Source organism: Rhamphochromis sp. 'chilingali', assembly GCF_963969265.1.
Source record: "Rhamphochromis sp. 'chilingali' genome assembly, chromosome: 16".
NCBI classification, from domain to species: domain Eukaryota; kingdom Metazoa; phylum Chordata; class Actinopteri; order Cichliformes; family Cichlidae; genus Rhamphochromis; species Rhamphochromis sp. 'chilingali'.
This window is the reverse complement of record NC_137943.1, coordinates 27,295,698-27,315,220: the sequence shown is the minus strand read 5'-3', so window position 1 is coordinate 27,315,220 and position 19,523 is coordinate 27,295,698. Positions and strand designations below refer to the sequence as shown.

The 19,523-nt window shown below is 39.3% G+C and overlaps 2 protein-coding genes and 1 long non-coding RNA gene across 3 annotated transcripts; 2 read left to right on the top strand and 1 right to left on the bottom strand.

Moving 5' to 3' along the window:
* The first annotated feature begins 201 nt into the window (after positions 1-201).
* On the top strand, positions 202-8,515 carry LOC308413101 (leukotriene B4 receptor 1-like). Its single transcript, XM_080907891.1, has 5 exons — positions 202-745; positions 2,121-2,718; positions 3,863-4,063; positions 4,175-4,218; positions 8,063-8,515. The coding sequence occupies exons 2-5, from the start codon at positions 2,140-2,142 to the stop codon at positions 8,334-8,336; spliced, it is 1,098 nt and encodes a 365-aa protein (XP_080764017.1). The 5' UTR covers positions 202-745; positions 2,121-2,139; the 3' UTR covers positions 8,337-8,515.
* Positions 8,516-9,694: 1,179 nt separating this feature from the next.
* Positions 9,695-11,979, bottom strand: LOC308412663. Its single transcript, XR_013974611.1, has 3 exons — positions 11,854-11,979; positions 10,745-10,770; positions 9,695-9,888 (listed from the first exon to the last, which is right to left on the bottom strand). It is a non-coding gene; the product is annotated as an uncharacterized lncRNA (long non-coding RNA).
* Positions 11,980-14,744: 2,765 nt separating this feature from the next.
* On the top strand, positions 14,745-19,065 carry sdr39u1 (short chain dehydrogenase/reductase family 39U, member 1). The gene is made up of 6 exons (XM_080907031.1): positions 14,745-14,844; positions 15,566-15,672; positions 15,970-16,052; positions 16,153-16,274; positions 16,387-16,539; positions 18,275-19,065. Exons 1-6 carry the CDS (start codon positions 14,829-14,831, stop codon positions 18,700-18,702), a joined length of 909 nt encoding a protein of 302 aa, XP_080763157.1. The 5' UTR covers positions 14,745-14,828; the 3' UTR covers positions 18,703-19,065.
* The last annotated feature ends 458 nt before the right edge of the window (positions 19,066-19,523 follow it).

The following is a 19,523-nucleotide window of genomic DNA, read 5'->3' as shown; positions in this document are numbered from 1 at the left end:
TACATTCGGTTCTTTCCTCAAGAGTGACTCTTTTTGCGAACTGATCTTCATCCGCACTGCCCTGGACACCCACATGCAGTGCATGGCAGCCAAACAATAACATAAACCTGACATCTCTGCCTTAAACACTGATATATTGTCAGGAATTCTGCATGCCTTTTTAATTCATGAATTCATCTATCAGTACTTCTCTTTCTGAATCTTTTTTCTTCCTGATTTCCATCGGTAAAAATAATTCAAAATGTGTTTAGCTACTGGCTTCTGGATCTGACAGACAGGAAGAGATTACAGTGAATAACAGATCTGACTTCATTTCGCTCCCAGTTTAGAATTGGTTGTTGTTCTCAATTGTTCTGTATTTTTAAGGCTGTTTAAATATTTTTTTTCTTTTTGTTCTGTTTGGGTTTTTTGTTTGGTTTTGTTTTATATTTTGAAAATTAGCATTTCTGTCAGTGACAGAGACTTATGTGAACAATTACATTTTGCTGATGTGTGTGTGTGTAATCTCTAAATACATGTTTGTGCCTGTGTGCCCAGCAAACATGACATAGGAAAGTTGTGCAAGACAGAAAAAGAAATAGCATGACTTTTAAGGAAGGACATCCCCTCACCGACAGCATGTTACAGCCTGCGAGGCAGGAAAGGATTCAGTTTTTATTCAGCTCACAGGAACACCATCAAATTTTGGGAACAGCGGACATCCTAAGCTCATACACATCACGGAGAAATAACAAACCGTCAAAAGGTGAGCAATATAATATATACTAAATAGCCATTTTAGCATATTTTCTTTTGGACCTCTTTTTGATAACAAACAGCATCTTATTTTTGTTGCAATACTTACTGGTGATGTAAGCCTGGCAGTAATTAATTTTTTTAATTACTTGCAAAACTCCAACAGGGGAAAATAAACAGTGTGTTTTAGTGGTACCAGAGAAAAGAAATTAAGACTTGATGTCTTGTTCTCATCATATCATCGTATGTTGACCAGTTTGTGAACCTTTAGACTTCTGTCACTATCACTTATATTTATTTTGTCTTTGCAATCAGTGCACAGATGCGTCATACTTTTTACCACAAGGTGCAAAACTGACGCAGAGGATGACTGTCTGTGACTTCGGCATATCAGTTTTCGACATGAGACAAAGGAGAAAAAAAATCAACTTGAAACAAAGACTGTATACTTTTCTTTGACGCAGTGCAGCTAATGTTCGACAAGTTTGGGCTGAATCGTTGGCTTGGTTGCAAATATTTAAACGCTGTGTCAGGGTAGCACATGTCCTCAGTTATTGTGTATGACTGTCTTCTTAATATTATGGTTTGTTTGAATGTTGTTTGTTGAAAGAATCAAATCGTCCAAAAACTCTGTGTTCAGTAATTTCTGTCTCTTTTAAAAAAAAATAAACTAGTAAAAAACTATATCTAATTTGCTTAACACAGAGAAAAAATAGGTTGTGGTTTTAGGAAGTGTCTAAAATCTATCTGTACAGAGCTGATGGTTAAATGTCGAAAAATAAACACTACCAAAGTCAAACATTTTGGTTTTCATATTTGTAGAAGTTTTTTAGATCTATTAAGTAAAATAGGATTTAGGCTTTGGCAGTGCAGGTTAAACGTGTTTTGGGTGGTCTCCCATGATTTCTGGATTAAGGTATTGAAGCTCTTTCTTGATAAGAAACATCTGTTCAACGTGGAGAGTCCGAAAATGCAGTTCAAAGGTGCTTATCTTAAAAAGATAAATGAATGAATGAATGATAATAAATAATACTGAAGGGGCAATCTGCTAACCTGACAGTCATGCTGAATTATAACCACTGTAAACAGTTTCCATGAAGTTAGCATTTATCAAGGGCTACTCTAGTGTTTTGGACCTCATTAGTTTTGTTTATTTATTGATTTATAGAGTTAAATGTCAATCTCATTTATTTCACCTCTGTAATATTCTTGATATTTAAATTGATCTATAGTTATATATATTTTAGAGCTATTGCTGATGTTTTGTAGACTTTTTTAATACATTGTCATATTAAATTAGTTTAGTCTGTTACTGTCATTGTCTTGGAGCAGCTGTAAGCTACATAATTTCCTTTTGGTGTTCTAATGTTTTTTCCCATCTAAAGGATCAAAAATTCTTCTGCCATGAGCTACTCAAGTCTCTCACCTCTGACTGGACCAAACCCCACCCCTGACCCTGATGATGAAAATGCTGTGAAAAATGACTATTCCGCAGCCATTGGTGCCCTCATCCTCAGCTTGGTCTTCCTCCTGGGCGTCCCTGGAAATCTCTTCATTGTCTGGAGCATCCTGGCCTGCTGCCAACAACGCTCAGTCACTACTCTCCTCATCCTTAACTTGGCATGTGCTGATGGGTTCCTCATGGCTCTCACCATCTTTTTCATCATCTACCTGGTCATGCAGACGTGGGTCTTTGGAAACGCCATGTGCAAAATCCTGTTCTACCTGTGCAACTCCAACATGTATGCGTCAATCTTTCTGATAACCCTGATGAGCGTGCACAGGCTGTTGGCCATAGTCTTTCCACACACACTGTATCACCTGATCACCAGGAAGGTTGTGAGGAGGGTGATCCTAGGCACATGGGTGCTAGTGATGGTCATGTCTATCCCCTCATTGGTGTTTCGAGATGTGAAAAAAGAAACTGATGATATGAATCAAACAACATATGTGTGTGCACCCAATCACACACTGCGTAGACATGTAAGTACACTTGTGTTGGTTATTTGTCTGCCACTGATCTGATTAGTTTCATAATCATATTTCCATCCATAAAATGCCTTCAAAAAACCTTCTGCATGTGAGAGCCCGTAAAATAGTGAGTGAGGTATTGAACATGATCACATGCTTTGAGCAAAAGGTCCAGCACACCTATCTGAAATTAGGTTTGTTTTGTTTTTTGTTTTTTAATAAAGATGCATCAACAACTTGAAAATCTTCATTGGATGATATCAGCCTTCTTAATTCACATCAGTTTATAATAGGGTGCTGAAGAGAAAAAAAACTGAGAACAGTCTTTTCTTTAAAAATGAATTCTGTTTCAATGTCACAAACCACTGACTTAAAAAATAATAATAAAAGAAATAATGGTAATACTTACATAAAAATAAATTTTATTAGATACAACTTCATGAACAAGTAGACAGTCTATTTTAGCAGGAGGTTGCAGATGTGTTTTTTTTACTGTGTTTAAGGCCTTTTATAGCTGCAGCTTAACTAGTATCCATAGTGCTTTGAGCAGATTACTTTTACTAAAAGATTCTTTATACACTAGACTCCATGTGTTTCAAGCTTTTGTGTTGATCCTTCATAAAGGATCAATGCAAAACATTGTTTTTACAGGTAAAAGTCCTCTTTTTAAAATACTAGTTTTGTTGGCATTTTTCCCTTTATTGGATAGCAAAGCAGTTAAGATAATACTTGAAGAGGAGGAGAGAGGGAAGACATGCAGCAAAGTGCTGTAGGTCAGATTCAAACCTAGGTCATAGCTCTCCAGCCATGTGGCAGGTGCTCGCTTGTTCACCCACTAAGCTAAAGTGGCAACAATAAAAGTTGTTGTTAATTAAGGCTTCAAAACTAGTAGCATCCAAATTCCCTTCAGAATGTATATAGTAAAAATACTTATTATGCAGAAGGTGCTTTTTCACACAAAAGACATCATGACGTGGCTTAAAGTCATCAGATGTTTGATTTTGTCCTCTAATTTGACAAAAACAAAGCAAATAAGTTAATTCAACTTAAACAGTTTTACAATTTTAGCTTTTACTTCTTTATTTGTTTTCCATATTTGGAGAAATCAGTTCATGTCTGAAGAAAAGTGCCTTTCTTTATATGCTCTTGTTTTCAGGTGAGGTTTCAGTACGCATTTGAGACAGTGGCAGGATTCATTATTCCTTATGCAATCATTATAACCTGCTATGTTGTCATCCTGAAACGCTTGAGGGAGACCAAGTTCCAACGAAATGCCCGCAGCGAGAAACTCATCCTGGCTATTGTCATCACATTTGGTCTGTTCTGGCTGCCGTACCACGTCATCAACATGGTACAGGTGTGCGAGGGCGTGTTCTTGACAAATATTCGCATCAAATCTGCTCAAAATTTCTGTTAAGAGAGCTGTGCTTTTGAGTGAATACTGAGTGTGTTTTGTTTTCTACCAAAGGTGGCAGCTGCTTGGTACCCAAAGAACTCACCCATAAGAGAAAGGTGAGTAACTTAAGTTTTCTGTAGAGGCTCTTTCTCCACTCTGTTACATATTCTTTACTTGGTTGTACATGTGTGTGCTTTTGTGTGGCATCAATATATGGTTAGTGTGTGGTGACAGTGTGTGTCCGTTTACCTTTATGGTGGGAAGCCTGTCTCGGTAGCTTCCCAGGATTCTGTTGCCCGGATCCCCACAACAAAGTTGTAGCTGCTGTGTCTCTAGCGGCTAGCTGTGGCTAATGTGTTAGCCAGTGAGTGAGACCCTCGGGTCACATCCCTAGCTCAGGACTGATGAGGAAAGTGGACATCTCACAGGCAATGGCAGAGTGTCCAGGCCCTTGGGCGGGATCCACTCCCTCATCAGCTTTGGGATCAGACTACAGCGGGCTAGGCCACCACCCCCTCCCCTGCCTGAGAATAACTTGGGGCACCTACAGCTCTGTGGATCCTTGGGTCACGTCCCCAGCTCGGCCCCCGACTTCCCACCACACCTGAGCAGGCGAGGAAGGTGGAAGTGTCTGGGCCCTCGGGCGGGATCCACTCTGCTGAAACCAAAAAGAAAAAAGCTTTTTTGGGTGTGGGTGTGTGTGTGTGGGGGGGGGGGGGGGGGCATTCTTACAAGAGCAAGTACAAACTTTGAATGTTTAAATGCAAAAAGTGCAGTGGAAGTGCTAGAGGAACAGGTCAGTAAGAGCATCTTAGAGAGGTATAGTTTTTCACAAGTAAAGATGGGTAAAGGGTCACCAATCTGCAAAAACTACATCTAAACTAGAAAAAATTGCATTTCCTGCGAAAATGCTGTGTGGATGCCTTACGCTGAAGATTTCTGCTGAAAAAAGCAGAAAAAGTTGAAAAAACAAAAAACATTGCCCTGAGCGAGATTCGAACCTGGCCTTTCTGATCTATAGGCGGCGTCTCACCTTACTGGACCAAACTGATTCTTACAAAGAAGAGGTGGAGAGACTGACAATTCTGGTGAAATTAGCAGAAGCTGCTTAGTATTGTGCTAATAAGAGGTGAAAAGGCTAAACATTTAGCAGAAAAGAGGTGAATCAGAAGAAGTTCTGCTGAAAAGAGGTAAAGAAGCAAAAAGATGAGTTGAAAAGAGGTGTAGAAGTGCTTGCTGAAGATGGCTGTATGTGTAATGACACACTGGAGAGTGTCAAGAAAGCAGAGCGCATGCAAGCAGGGAACATGTGTAGCAACTGTCACAGGTAGGATTCGAAACTCTGCCCCCGGGTCTCACGGCAGCTGCCCTACCCTCTGAGCCAAATGAGTTCTGGTCTCAAGCAAATATATGATGAGAGAGAAAATGTGCACTGTGGAGCAGAAGCTCAAATTAGCAGAAAAGAGGTGAAGAGGAAGAACTTTGTTGTGAAATGAGGTAAAGAAACTGAAATTTGTGCTTAAAACAAGTGAAAAAGCTGAACTCTGAAATCCTGCTAAAACAGTAGTAGAGGCTGATATTTTTCAGCTACTCACTGAGCCAAACTGGTTCTCACGTAACTGAAAAAAGGTGGAAAAGCTTAAAATTCTAATGAAAACAGCAGAAGAGGCTAAGTGCACTGTGGAGCAGGAGCTCTAATTAGCAGAAAAGAGGTGAAGAGGAATAATTTCTGCTGAAAAGAGGTAAAGAAGCAAAAAGCCGAGTTGAAAAGAAGTGTAGAAGCAGAAGTGCTTGCTGAAGATGGCTGTATGTGTAATGACACACTGGAGAGTGTCAAGAAAGCAGAGCGCATGCAAGCAGTGAACATGTGTAGCAGCTGTCACAGGTAGGATTCGAACCTCTGCCACCGGGTCTCACGACAGATGCCCTACCCTCTGAGCCAAATGAGTTCTGGTCACAAGCAAAGATATGATGAGAGGGAAAATGTGCACTGTGGAGCAGCAGCTCAAATTAGCAGAAAAGAGGTGAAGAGGAAGAACTTTGTTGTGAAATGAGGTAAAGAAACTGAAATTTGTGCTTAAAACAAGTGAAAAAGCTGAACTCTGAAATCCTGCTAAAACAGCAGAAGAGGCTGATATTTTTCAGCTACTCATTGAGCCAAACTGGTTCTCACGTAACTGAAAAAAGGTGGAAAAGCTTAAAATTCTAATGAAAACAGCAGAAGAGGCTGAGTGCACTGTGGAACAGAAGCTCAAATTAGCAGAAAAGAGGTGAAAACAGCAGAAGAGGGTGAGATTTGTGCTGATAAGAGGTGAAACTGCGGAACCAATCAGAGGTACTGCTTCTGTCTGCTTCATCAGGCTGTGTACTTGTATGTATTTCTGCCATAGACTGTTAACCAGAATCTGAGGTCCATATTAGAAAAGCTGCTAAAATCATTAAACTTTGCAGAATTGTAATAAATTATCAATATGAATTACCGGTCTGTGATAGTGTATAAATTTGTAGTTAAAAAAAAAACATGTGGGCCAAGGTGGAATCGAACCCACGACCTCTGGTCTGAAGAGCGGTGTCATTACCAATCGCGCCACCTCTAAGGGGGCGGGCGCTTTGAAAAAAAGGGTGATGAGGAGTCAGAATTAGATCGCGGTGAGACGCGAAAAACGCCGTTTTTTGGAGTTACAAAACGTCGTGTAACTCAAAAACTAGGTGGGATAGAAGCATAATTCTTGCACTGGGTGAATCAGCGGACTTTGGTGTACTTTGACTGCGATTTACATAGCTCTTTGTATCTCCGTCGCGGAGATATGACGAGAGAAGAAACGGCTTCATTTTCGGAATTTGAAAAATGAGAGGAGGACAGATTTCCACCCCTCAAACAAGTCTAACTCATCTCAGAACGGTAATAGGTGAGAAAATAATTCTTGAATTGTGAGTGTCAGGAGTGTCTGAAGATATACAGGGACAAGCCTCATGTCTTAACTTTGCTTCGTTAAGGAGATATGACGATTTGAAAATGCCTTCAGTTTCAGTATTTCAGCTCTGAGTTTCACAACCTCCCCATAGACTTTGAATGGGGAGTTTTTAGACCATGTGTCACTTCGAGGCAAATTGTGAAAAAAACGTAACTCTCACAATAATTATAGTGACACTGTCTTAAAGCCAGCAAAAATACCTACGTTTTGATGTATAATTTGTGGAAGTTGAGTGGAAATTGAGCGAGTAGCAAGGAGTTGTTCAGACATGAAGAGAAAATTCAGAACGGACGAGTGTGCAGTGGGAGTTAATTGCATAGCAACCATAGCAACACATGTATTTTCTGAAAAATCACAAAGTTGTAACTGAAAACTTAAAGAGTCATTACATGAAAACGGTAACAGATATGAAAAAGCTGAATCACACAGGAATAGCCCAATCATCTGAGAACGTTTTAAAGTTTGAATGGAGTTTCTAGGTGAAAGTATGAGGAAGTAGTTAAGTTTCAAAGACAAGCAAGTTTTAGCAGAATTGTAGAAGTTTCCCATTCATTTCAATGGGACAAATTAAAGGAAAAAAGTGTAATATTTTAAAAAGTATAATAGTAATAAGTACCAAAAGATATAGCAGTCGAAAGCAGAAATAGCAGAACAGTTTAGAGTTTGAATGGTAAAAATCGGCTGAAAACTGAGGGAGTAGTTAAGCGGCAAAGAAACGGAGCAACTAGAATAATAAAGGATAAAGAATAAAGAGAAACAGGATCTCAATAGTGTGGATGCCTACGGCATCCACCCAAATATGTGCAGCAATTTCAGAGTAATGTTCCTCAATGTGAAGTTGTTAAGACATTGACCATCCTACCATCTCAAGTACATAATATTATGAAATTATTCAGAATGTGGAGAAATCTATGTGCAATGAACACAGCTGGAAAAAAAAATATATATATATATATATATGACTTTTCAAACTTTTCCCCTGCAGATTAGATACCATCTCTCAGTCCAGCCGTGCAGTGACCTCAGCTTTGGCCTTCATCAGCAGTTGTGCTAACCCAGTCCTCTACACCTTTGCAGGGAAATCCTACATCAAGAAAAATGGTTTTGCCTTCATGGCTAAGCTATTTGAGGGAACATTATCAGATCAAACAGGAACCAAAAGCACCCGACTCACAACTTATGACAATGTCGGAGAGAGTAATGTTGATTGTCAAAATCGTACAGTGGCTTCTACTCCAGAGAACAGGAATGTTGAATGAACTTCATACACTAACAGACTGTATATATAAATGAAAGCACTTAAAATTGTGTAAAGCTTTATGTGGACTTATAGATTTTAGGCTACACACAACAAGCATTAGCACAGCATTTTTTTTTATTTAAAATGTGATAACACAATTAAAGTGGAAGTCAGGAGTGTAAGCACAAGCAGTTTACCTTCGTCTACGTGCATCTGAATATCTGTAAAGTCTCAGGTCTGTAAATACGTTAAAACTGTAGTTTTAACGTATTTACAGTTTTTATTCCTTAATGTAAAGACTGATTTTGTAAAATAAAAATGGTGTGAATGAAAACTGATGCTTGCTACTAAAGTACACTTTAAGAAAACTGCATATTCAATATCAAGAAATTTTTAATGCAGTTTACTTTCAATGAAAAAAAAAAAAAAACCATTTAAAATCTTCTGCAATTGACAGTGTCATGAGCTTCTGTCAGATTTGTTACATAGAAGCTCAAGTCAAAGGACTCGTGTTTAACCTGCTCTTTGTCCAACATTTCTACATAATCTGTTTTTATTTTGTCATCGTTAAAGCCAGAATGACTTTGAGCCAAGAAAAGGCACCACCAACTTAAACTAATTGTTACAAATGTAGAAGAGCATCTCTAAATTAAAGAAAATTGGCTACAGCTGCAGAAAATGTGCCATTCCCAATGCTACAATTTCCTCACCAAAAATGGTCAAAGTCAGAGTTTTGTGCAACAGTGGATTCTCCAGGCTTGCATCGATGCTGGTGATCAATGTTTGAGCGTTGTTAAACACAAGTACACTTGCATACCATTGTTGCTGCCAAGGCACAAGGCTCAGGTCATCTCAAACTGGTTTCCTCAACTTGAAAACGAGCTCACTGCTCAAATAGCCTCCAGTCAAATACAGCACCTTTGGTTTGTGGAATGAAGGTTGTATCAGATGCCAAACCCAAAGCAACTGATTCCATCACATCCAAATAGACCAAAATCTGAGTAGTCTTTTCAGCATCTTGTCAAATATCTGCTATAGTAGCAGGCTGTAGCCAATGACAGAGCCCAGTGAGTGTATACTGAGGTCAAGACCTCAGTTTTACTGATGCTTTTCATACCTTTCAGTAACGCCTTTTCGCAGATTAGGCAACAGGAATTTTAATTTAGTCATTTTCCCCACTACACTTTAAACATGTTTTGACTGGTCCATTTAGACATGCTCCTAGTCTAATTTTAATATTCATTTACCCATTTTGCCCCAACTTCAAATGTACGGCACATTAACCATAATTAAAAAGAAGTCCTTTGCACAGTCCAAGCCCAACACATCCTGCAAAAACAATTCAAATTACACATTTGAAATAAAAACCTGCAAAAGTTTGATTTACAAAAAAGATGCTTTATTGAACACACAAATGTACCTACTACAAATTGTTATCACTGAAATATAGATCGAGTTGTATTTGTCAGTAAACAAAGATTTAATTAAAATAAATTACATTTAATACTTTAAAATCACAACATTTCCACCTGAGGAAACCCAGCAGCCAGAGCTCATGAAGGATCCATCACCTGTCAAACAAAGAAAATATTAATAGAGCCTCAAAGGCATTAATTCAGCATTACAATCACTTTAAAGTTTTAAATAAATTAAAAAAAAAAAAGTGGGGGTGCTGTTGAACTATGTTGTACTAAACTCTGGTTACACATTTTTAGTACACCACAATATAAAAACATACTGCACAGACTAAGTAACACTTTAATGTTAACCTAAGTTAATTTAAAGTCATCAACTTAATGGCTTTGCTGACTTCATGCATCACTGACTAGCCAATCCGTGACCACATCTACCGACACATTTTCATATTTCTGCCTCGATTGCTTGGTACCCCGGTTGAGTTGGTACTAAAAAGTACCAGGTACTATCACCTAATGGAAAACCCTAAAAAGTGTCCTGACCCGAATAGGGACTAATGAAAACTGGCTATTAGATAATACGGTTCCTTTGTGATGCAAGCTTATTGGCCATTCAATATCAGATTATGGGCTGGATTTTGATATCCAGAGTGGATTGCATTAACCATTTAATTTCAAAAAGTCAAAAAAAGAAATTACCTAGCAGAATTTGACCCTAGTTAAATTTTGACTATAGACCACCTGACTTCAGCATCTTAAATTTCTTAATTTTATCTCCTTTTCTGTCTTCATTTATTTATACCATTTGTATTTTATCTGCTCTATTTCTATTGTATATCTTAACCAGCATCTGAGGGTGGACAGCAAAGAAACAATTTCATTTGCACAGAGAAATGCCTTTCTTTGGACACATGACATTAAACACCTTGAATCTAAAGCTTGGAATTTCCACACTTTTAAACCAACAGATATTGTGATGCAATTTCAGCGAACAAAACTGAAGAAACCTTACCTTGGACACACCCAGGTTCTGAAATCCTGAAAGAAAAGGAACATAAGATTAGCTTAACTGTGCACTTACACACCAGAGTGCCTGACCTACGCCCTTACTGTCAAACCCATCAGTGCAGTGAAAGATAATCATGAGGTTTCAGGTGAAACACGGACTCACATGCAACTCATCATCAAGGTTTGACTAAAAGCTGGCAAGTCTGCATCTGCAGCAGGTATAGGATGAGAACTGAAATGGCACAACTCAATTAATGGGCCTAGTGTGATAAAGCTAAGAGTAAAGAAATAATTTCTTATTTTTTATATAATGCACAGTTTAGTTGATGCATTTTAAAATGTGTGAACTGAACATTCAGCTTGTGATTTTGGTAAATATTACAGCAATGTTTAGAACTTACAGAACCTATTTAGCTCATTTAGGAATTTACACTCTCAGATAGGACAAGACAGGAAACCCTTTGTTTTACAAGCATAAACAAAGGGAACACGCTGACTCCTCAAGTTCTTAATAAAACGGATTATACCCTTTGTAAACAAGGCCTTAGTGCTTGACCTTTATATTAGTTTTAACTTTGTTACTTATGAAGTTCATAGTGGACGTTAGTTGACCCAACATAGTAGCACGGAGGTCTTATGCACGGGTATTGTGTCGTTTGACGCAACTAAAATTAACTTCCAATTTTAATCAGTTTCGTTCAGTTCTCGGTGAAGCAAGCCAGCTTCATTTAGATCGTTTTGTATGTGATGTTTGAAGTACACACCAACCCTGACCCACAGGTCTTCCTCCTATGGGAGTCATTAACCTCAAACACATCAACCTAAACTGTTATAACATTACAGAACACAGCCCCAGCACCTTAAAGTTCACTGAGCTCCCAATCAAAGCCTAAATTGCATTAGTCCCTCGTACGCATCGTTTAATATTCAGCTGCATTTTCCTCATCAGCGGAAACCACGAGGTGCATTTGGCGCTACTGAAGCTGCGAGCTAACAATGTGCGGAAATAACGTCAAGAAACGCGCAAACGCATAAATATAAACACGACACCTGCGACAATAACGAAGAGAATCATCACTAAAGGTGAACATTTAGAGTAAAACAAGGTGTCACCTCGTCAGTTCTCGTCTCTCCAGCACCTCATGTCCGACCTGCATCACCGCAACAAGGAAGAGAGGTCGTTAATGAGCCCGAGCCGCAATTTATCTCTTTATCAAACCACGTGTCTCCTGCTCTCTGCCGTCAAGCAAGCAGCTTCCGGGTTTGCCTGTGCCGCATAAAAATAAAAACATCGTTTAACAGTATACTTTCAAGACATCTTCTCTTTAATACGCATCCTGCATATTATTACTGAAACACATTACTACCGAAATGTAAACATAATGACATAAAGTAGCAGCATAGAGGCACAGCCTGAATATACAAGTAAGGAAAATACATACAGTGGCATACAGTACATTTTCCACATGACTTTATCAATCTCTAACGTCATTTTGGAGGAATTTAGGCCCACACGTCCTTACGGTGTTGCTTCAGCTAATTGACGTTAGCAGGCAAACTTTTATGCACAGCTCTCTGAAGGTCCTGCTACAATATTTTAATAAGGTTGCAGCCTGGACTTTGACTGAGCCAATGCAACATATTTTTTTAGCCATTCTGTTGCAGATTTGCTGCCAAGCTGTAGCTATGGGACCGATTACTTCTTATTTGACCCTAAAATACTTTTGATTAGCACAGTGAATGCAAGGTGCACAGGTCCTGTGGCCGCAAAACAGTCCTCAAATTGTTACCCCCCTCTACCACCAACAGCTGGTATGAGATGTTTGTGTTGATATGCTGTGTTTGGTTTTTTGGCAAACATGGCGGTGTGCATTATGACCAACCATCTCAACTTTGGTTTCATCTTTCCAAAGCAGCACATTGTTACACACACATATATGTGTGTGTGTGTGTGTGTGTGTGTGTGTGTGTGTGTGTGTGTGTGTGTGTGTGTGTGTGTGTGTGTGTGTGTGTGTGGCTAACATAAATAACAACATTAAATTAAATTATTATTGTTGTTACTGTTGTTAAGATTTTTGTTTAGCTTTTGTTGATGTTGGACTGTGGCCCATGGCGCTATTGTAATATTTACGTTTTGTATTACCCTTTAATTAGCAGAAAATGATACCATAAATGGCATTTTTATTTCACTCGTATTCCTGTGCATCTGTGCTAATCCTGCAATGATAAATGTATGTTACAAGATATTCGCTTTAAACTTAAAAAACAAACAAACAACTTTTGTTTGTTTTAACTATGATCTTCTACATTAATAATTTATTGCCTAATATTACCTAATTTCTTACCTAATCAAGGGTAAACATTTCTCATTCGGATGCTGTAGTTACGTCAGAGGCGGTGTGAGTTAAACTTTTAGTACTTAAAGCTAAAAAAGTTTGGGGTTATATCTCATATTATTCCTTTAAATTTGAAAAGGAACGACATCACATCACTAAAACCAGCAGGTGTCAGCTGTTACTAAAGAATTCCGACTTCGGTCAAGCCAACTGTGAACTACAAAATGACGTGTTTGCGTGGCTAAAGTACGGAACGCCGATTGGACCAAACTCGCTGAAATTACAGTTTGATAACAGAGCAGCTGGAGAAGGAGAGGAGGGAGGTGGAGATGGGGGAGATGCCTCTAGGACTGAGAAGAACACAACTTGTACTTAATTATTGGGCAAATCTTCAAGGCCATGGACAGGATCACCCACCACAAGCAGTTCTTAACCCTTGCTGGGAGAAAAGAAGGTGGAAATCAAAGAGCTTTGGGTGGATTGTGGGTGGAAGAGCAAGTGAATTTAAACTGGATCAGTTGGACGAGTTTCGTTACCAGCAATATCTCCCTGGATACTTCCTGAAGCCATAGTTGATTTCACTCTACTGGATAAGAAGACTAAGGATGGGGCATTTATTTTAAACTCCTATACTGTGCAGGCTTACATTGACCAGTTTTATGGTTGTGTTCAATTATATACGGATGCATCTAAGGATTCAGCCAGTCAAATTGGTGTAGCAGTTGTGGTCCCAGAGTTCATGGTTAAAATAGAAAAAAGGATCACTGATAGACTGTCAGTATTCACTGGAGAACTGCTTGCAATTCTGTTGGCGGTTCAGTGGGTGGAAGATATGAGGCCATTAAAAGCTATTGTTTGTTCAGAATCAAGAGCATCATTGCTTAGTTTACAAGGTAGTCACTCAGATGTGAGAGCAGATATTCTAGCAGAAATTCAGCAAACACTGTTCAGGATAAACATGATGGGTCTTACAGTTGTGTTTCTATGGATTCCAGCCCATTATGGAATAATGGGGAATGAAATGGCAGACAGAGCGGCGAAGCAAGCCACAAAACATGGGACAGTTGACCTGGCTGTTAGTTTTGGTCAAGCTGAAGTGAAGAGTATCATACGGCAAGAAATGAGGGGTAGATGGCAAAAGCAGTGGGAGGAGGAAAGGAGAGGATGGTGGTTGTGTACAATACAAAGGGGGGTAGGAGAAATGAGGACCACTGGAAGGAGCAGGAGAGAGGAGATGGTCATATCGAGATTGAGATTTGGACATACTGGGTTAAATGCTACATTATTCTTGATTGGGAAACATAATCAGAATCAGAATCAGAATACTTTATTAATCCCGAAGGAAAATAGGGAAATGTGCCTTCTGTGGAGACACAGAAACTATAGAGTTTGTGATATTGCACTGTCCGAAATATCAGGTGGAGAGGAGACAATTATCCCAAAACCTTATTAATATGAAAATGAAATTGGATCTGGTTGACCTATTGCAAAAGGATTCTGGAAGTAAGAGTTACCAGGCTTTATTTCAGTTTTTTAAAGCGGGAAGAGTGTTTGAAAGGCTTTGAGGTGTTTTTTTCTTTGGGGGGGGCGTCATTCCAGTTCACACTCCAGACTAGTGGTGGCGGTAATGCACCAATCAGTTGTTTGCCAACCGCCAATAACATTTAAGAAGAGGAAGAAGAAGGAGAGGCGGGACTCGTGTACGGTGGCGTTTTGAGATTTAACTCAAGGTTAAAGGGCAAGCTTCTGGCCATGAGAATTTTAATAGGTATGTACAATTTTTAAAAAGTTACACGTTTTTTAAAGTTGCTCGGAAAGGTCAGAGTGACATTACGCTTTCAGATAGCTTACAGCTAATGTTTACGTTGCGGCCAATAATGAAGTGCCTTATATCCATTAGTGAGTTTGTACTTGTGCATTATGTTGGGCTGTAGCACTATTGTGAACAGAGCCTGGGAGCTTTGAGAAAGCGTGCTAAAACTGTGTGCTTATGGTGTGTTTCATAGTTGAGTTTGCTCAGGTAATGCACAAAGCAATGTTTTGTAAGCATGTACAATACGCATGCGCACCACGCATGCCTGACTCACCTAATTTTGAGGGGGTTTTTTTTAAATAATTTTGAAGCGTTTCTATGTATTTATTTAGTTGTTTGGTTAAATAATAGAAATATTTCTCTTTAAGTTAAACTGCAAAAACGAGAATAAAGTTGACCCAAAGCCACCTTAACGTCATGAGCAAAAAGGGTTTTTTGAAAGTTGCGACTTTCCTTTGTTACAGCAGTTAAAACTGAGTGTAATTTTAAATTTAACGTAAAACGTTAAAAAAAATTAAAGCACGATATGATAAAATAAATCCGATTTTAAATCTTTATACAGTACTTTCTTTACACACTTGTACGAATCACAGTTTCTAAGTTGAAGGAAGTGTGCGGCTTTTGTTTTTCAGTTTGTTCCTTTTGATGATTTCTCTGTCTGTTGTGTTTCTTGTAGGAGGGGGATCTGGCTTCGTTGGCCGTGAGCTTACCCGCCTACTTAGGGACAAAGGTCATGAGGTGACACTGATATCCCGCCAGCCTGGTCCAGGGAAGATAACATGGGTATGACCTAAAGTTAATACAAAGTAAAAGGGCAAACCTAAAGCTCATTTTAGGACCTGTTGATTCATCACTGTTAACGAAACATCATACTGGAGCTGATGCCTGATGGTTTGAAGGACTGAAATTAGAGAGGGAGAAGAAATTTATTAATCCCTCGTGTTGGTTCCTCCGGGAAATTCAGTATGTACAAACTGTACAGACAGAGACGTACAAACTGATAAATGTGGAAGGGGGATAGTTTACAGATCCAGTGACATTTCTAAACATCTTTATGTTTCTTCCTCTCTGCTCCTGCAGGGTGAGCTGGAGTCTCAGGGTCTCCCACCGTGTGAGGGTGCCGTCAACTTGGCTGGAGAGAATCTCATAAACCCACTGCGATGGTGAGAAATAAATAATCAAAGAGTCCATCCTAATATCTGCAGCATTTTAATGCATTTACAGGGATTGTCACTGTTTCTTCCCTTGGGTTCTGTTTTGAAGGTGGAATGAAAGCTACAAAAAAGACTTGTTCTCCAGTCGCGTTGACACAACTAAAGCTCTTTCTCAAGCCATTGCTGCTTCCTCCAGTCCTCCTCACTCTTGGGTGCTGGTGTCAGGTGTAGGTAAGCATTTAATAAGTGAGATTCTACTCAGCACAGCAGATCAGATGAACTCATTGATAATATAGATAGTAATTCTATTATTGCTTTTCCATTGTTTGTTTTCATGACACAGCTTGCTATAAACCCAGTCTAACAGCTCAATACACAGAAGACAGTGAATGGACTCCGTTTGACCTTCTCTCAAGACTTGTCAAAGAGTGGGAAGCAGCAGCACTACTTCCTGAAAATGTGGCAAAAACCACCAAACAAGTCATCATCCGGCCTGGTTTGTATACGGCACATGCTTATGTTTATTGTCCATTCTGAATCTGTCTAAATCAGGGGTGGGCAACTCCAGGCCTCGAGGGCCGGTGTCCCTGCAGGTTTTAGATGTGTCCTGGAACCAACACAGCTGATTTAAATGGCTAAATTAGCTCCTCAACATGTCCTGAAGTTCTCCAGAGGCCTGGTAACAAACTAATCATGTGATTCAGGTGTGTTGTGTTACCCAAGGTAAGATCTAAAACCTGGCCTGGAATTGCCTACCCGTGGTCTAAATGGATCAGATGAAGGGCCACATGCATCTTTCTGGTCCTATGTAAGGTCTTTGCTGGATTTTTTTTCCTATTTCTTAAGAACATGGCTTTCAGATCCTGTTCGTCTGCTGTAGATGGTTTCTTTAGGCCTGCCACTTCTTTTGTCCTCACGTCTAGTTTCTTCATAATTTGTAAGTGTAACCTGTAGTTCACACTGCAGGTGTTAATGCTCAATTGCAATTTTTTGATCAAATCCGATTTTTTTTTCTTTCTGGTTGTTCACACTACAAATAAAATGTGACAGCAAATGCGCTCTAGTGTGAACGGTTCATGGCCCTCAAAGTGGTCCACATGCACAAAAGAAGATGTCACACACAACGCGCTCTGTTTGCGGAAGTAAAAATGGCGGCTACAGAGCTAGTAGGTGTTGTTGCAGCAGTCTATCAATTTCTGCACAGTCGTAACCGACAGAATTTTGACAAATTAAATAGAGAAAGAAGGAAACAGAGAAAAAAGAGAGCCCGTGCTTTAACAACGGCCGCCATGCTTTCTCGTTTGTCTTCTCTAGCGCTGATAATTGGCGTCCGTCTTGTGTCAGTGATGTAAAAGACAGATTAAATGCAAAATGACCATTCAAACAGCAGTCGCTTTCTAAAACATCAGATACGTAATGGATTCAGTACCACATACGAAAGTGACCTAGGTCGGATTTGAAAATATTGGGTTTGTGCCGTTCAAGCTGTCATACCATGATCGGATATGAGTCGGATAGGATCAAAAAAAGTCGGATTTGATGCGCGTTCGCCTGCAGTGTGAACATAGCCTAAGTGTTCTGCTCATAGTTATTTTGGAATCACCAAAAATATAATTTTTATGCCTGTCAAAATATGTTATCCATGGCATTTTTCAGAGATTGACTAAATCGACTTAAAGAAATGTGGAAAAAAATTTGTTTTTATGACTGGCTTCTAATAACAAAGTGCCTAAGGATACATTTTTAAAAACAGTGGTTCATTTCTTGAATTGGGTGCCTTTTTCATGCTTGAATGATTCACAGGTCAGTGTTAACTGGTTTAACAAACTAAAGAAAGTAATTGGGGCAAAAACCTTTCCTTTGAAGACGATCGGGTACAAGAACTAGAATAAAAAGAATGAAAAGGCTACCACCATCCAAAGAAAAACTTTAAAAGACCATCAGTCTGTTAAACTTTTGCATTTTGTACATGCATACACAACATGTGAAGATTTAAAGTATCTTATCTCTGTATTACTTTTTATCTTTTTCAGTTTTTATAGCATGAATTAAAATTTTATCTCGTGGGCCATTTCACGGCAGATAATCTGACTAGATTGACTGAATGGACAGCATAAGCTTGAACTAATGGTTTTTCAGTTATAAAGAGTGTCCCAGTAAATCATCATTAAACAAGTTAAAATGGCTGCAGTGAAAAACATGTGCTTTCTTATTTTCCATGCATTCCCCAGGGGCAGTGCTGGGTCGTGATGGTGGGGCCATGAAGCAGATGCTGCTGCCGTTCTGGCTCGGCCTCGGGGGTACCCTGGGATCTGGAAGACAACCATTTCCCTGGATCCACGTTTCAGACCTGGCAGGAATCATTGTCCGCGCACTGGAGCCCCCTGCTGACACTCCACCCTCCTCATCACCACAAGTGTTCAACGGAGTCGCGCCGGCTCTCAACACAAACTATGAATTCACTAAAGAACTGGGTCGGGTCTTGAGGCGGCCCACCATCCTTCCTGTACCTGGCTTTGTCATGAACGCCCTGCTGGGTTCGGAGAGGGCCGTGATCCTTACTCAAGGCCAGAAAGTCATACCTAAGAGGACTTTGGAGTCTGGATTTCAGTACAACTACCCTGACTTGACCTCCGCTTTGAAGGAGATTGTTAATTAACAAGAGAGTACGGCGGTTCATTTTTACTGTAATACAAGAATAAACAAATATGAGCCTAAACGAGTCATTGAAAATGAATCCCAGGATCATGACTCAGTAAAAGACTGTTGTAAATTACTTATTCATCAGATCTGTGTACTGATGAACTGTTGTTTCTCATATTGCTAAAGAGCAGTTATGGGATCATGTTTGAAAAACTGTTTTAAATAAAATGTCATGCTTTGCTTTAAAGTGTTTCTCCGCATTCGGGACAATAACAAGCGGCTTTAAGCCTTTGCTTACATTTAGAAAGCACTGGGACATGATTGTTGATACTGAAGTGTTTCTGTAAAATAAATCTGACAGAGTTGAGTCTTGATAACAGATGTGTCTAAACTTTCTCCTTTAGCAGCTTTTGCTCCTTTCGTTCAAACTCATGAACAGAGCTACAGAAGATAATCTTGGATGGTTGTACATCTAGCCATTAATGCTGCAACTAGTGACCGTGTTTATTGTTATTAACTCCTAATTAATGCAAAAAAAAATTGTCAGTGACACAGTGGTTAGTAATATAAATAACCACATGACCACATTACAGATGGTGAAGCACCGAAACAATTATTGGAGCTACAGGTCATAGCCTGGAGTCTTTTTTTTTTTGTTTTGTTTTTTTAAATAGTCGTTTACATAAGTCTAGGTTAATCAAGTTTACTGGATCTTTTTTGTGGCCTGCAGTAAATTAAAAATGTTGCTGAAATCTCACTTTGAGTCTCACAGTGTCACTGAATTAACCTGCAACACGGAAACGTGCAAAAAGAAATTTTACCCTTTTTATTTTAAGG

Excerpts from the sequence above, each read along its gene's own strand:
- LOC308413101 (XM_080907891.1), top strand. The coding sequence starts at position 2,140 with ATGAGCTACTCAAGTCTCTCACCTCTGACTGGACCAAACCCCACCCCT. Across the intron at positions 2,719-3,862 it reads ATCACACACTGCGTAGACAT|GTGAGGTTTCAGTACGCATT; the intron begins GTAAGTACACTT and ends TCTTGTTTTCAG. Across the intron at positions 4,064-4,174 it reads ACGTCATCAACATGGTACAG|GTGGCAGCTGCTTGGTACCC; the intron begins GTGTGCGAGGGC and ends TTTCTACCAAAG.
- sdr39u1 (XM_080907031.1), top strand. Across the intron at positions 16,053-16,152 it reads CTCATAAACCCACTGCGATG|GTGGAATGAAAGCTACAAAA; the intron begins GTGAGAAATAAA and ends TCTGTTTTGAAG. Across the intron at positions 16,275-16,386 it reads GGTGCTGGTGTCAGGTGTAG|CTTGCTATAAACCCAGTCTA; the intron begins GTAAGCATTTAA and ends TTCATGACACAG.